The following is a 1,656-nucleotide window of genomic DNA, read 5'->3' on the forward strand; positions in this document are numbered from 1 at the left end:
AATAAACGCGAAATTAATAATTATGCACTCTAAGTCTCTCTACTACTCTCTATGTATTCACTATTCAGACTTCAGTATAGTTATTTTTAGTTTTTTTTATTATTACCACAATTGACAATTTTATATGTTACATACTTCCTCTTTTTTCTACTCTCAATCTTCTCTCCAGAGTAGGATATGAAAGTTATAATAGGGGTTGACGACAAAATAGGTAGGTTTTTTGAAGACGGGGAATTTTACTATAGAGGTTGACCCAGAGGTACATGAAATATTTACGTTCATTGGTCATTAGATAGCTTAATATGTTCGTCTCGACGAGTTAGCCACGCATTTTTAATCCTATCCCGATCGGTCTATTGGTTCAAAAGTTATGGCAAATACTAGTTTGTACTCGAATTGGGACAAACTAACCATACGTAGGTGTTGTGCATGTCCATGTATACCTATCCGATGCTCCTGGGATCAAAATATGTTATTCTAATACTCTTTGGGAGGATATATATGCACGCACAGCGACTCTGGAGATGTGTTTCGTGTACCTCGCTTTGTCACTGGTACAAAATGTACTAGGTAGAGAAACTGGTACCTCAAATACACCTCCAGAGTCGCTGCGCATGCACATATATCCTCCTTTGATCCCAGGAGCATCGGATAGGTGTACATGGACATACATGTCTACGTATGGCTAGTTTGACTCAGTTCTGGTACAAAACTAGTATTTGATTTAACTTTTGAACCAATAGGCCGATCGGGATGAGATTGAAAATACGTGGCTAACTCGTCAAGACGAACATTTTAAGCTATCTAACGACCAATGAACGTAATATTTTATGTACTTCTGGATCAATCTCTATAGTAAAATTCCCCCGTCTCAAAAAGCCTTTTTCTTTTTGTTGTCAACCTGAGCTTCCAAGGGTTCACACCTTCACTGATGACTCACTGATGACTCACTGATTGCAAATAACATGTATATTTAAACAAAACAAAAATAGTATATTTACATTGTGGTATATTATAGCCTCCTATATAGTACAGATACATAGTTGATACAATTACATACGTCTCCTATTGACATTGTAGACTTAATTTGTTTTCGATATTCATACTACGAATCAAGCGCCCTCGCTGAGTGTATGAGCGATAAATACAATCTTGGCCAGATGGAGAGTATGTCGTTTTTAAGTGCGGCATGTACAAATTATACCTTAATGTGTATGACTGTGGGTGATAATCCTTGCGGACGTTTTCCGTTGCGACTAAGTATGCAACACACTGCAGCCTATTGAGCACTTGCAAATTCTTCTATACAGCGCTTTACGCTCCATGACATATACTACACAATCTAGTCATAACATACGTTAATATGTTCACTATAGCGTTGTGGATCGACACAAACTTAGGTACATCTCTACGTCATATAAATGTGTGCCCAGAAAACAGTACAAAATACCAAATCTATGTACTATTAAGCTCCGGAAGCAAAATGGCGAGTACATGGTATGATTTTGAAGTATGTAACTGGAGTATAATAATATTAGTGCCCCTACACAACTTTATGTTCGCACATGTATACCCTAGCGTATATGTATGTGGTTGTACATATTTCTAAGCATGCTTACATATATATATGTATCTATATATGTATATGTGTATATA

General features: G+C 36.7%; 1 protein-coding gene across 1 annotated transcript in view; it reads left to right on the forward strand.

Moving 5' to 3' along the window:
* Window positions 1–1,045: 1,045 nt before the first annotated feature.
* Window positions 1,046–1,656, forward strand: part of SARC_00125 (hypothetical protein) — a 9,771-nt gene continuing 9,160 nt past the window's right edge. The window contains exon 1 of the mRNA XM_014306180.1: window positions 1,046–1,167. Coding sequence (XP_014161655.1) covers window positions 1,134–1,167 — 34 coding nt within the window. The 5' untranslated portion in view covers window positions 1,046–1,133. The remainder of the gene's footprint in view (window positions 1,168–1,656) is intronic.

The sequence above is a fragment of the Sphaeroforma arctica genome (assembly GCF_001186125.1).
Source record: "Sphaeroforma arctica JP610 unplaced genomic scaffold supercont1.3, whole genome shotgun sequence".
Lineage (NCBI taxonomy): Eukaryota > Ichthyosporea > Ichthyophonida > Sphaeroforma > Sphaeroforma arctica.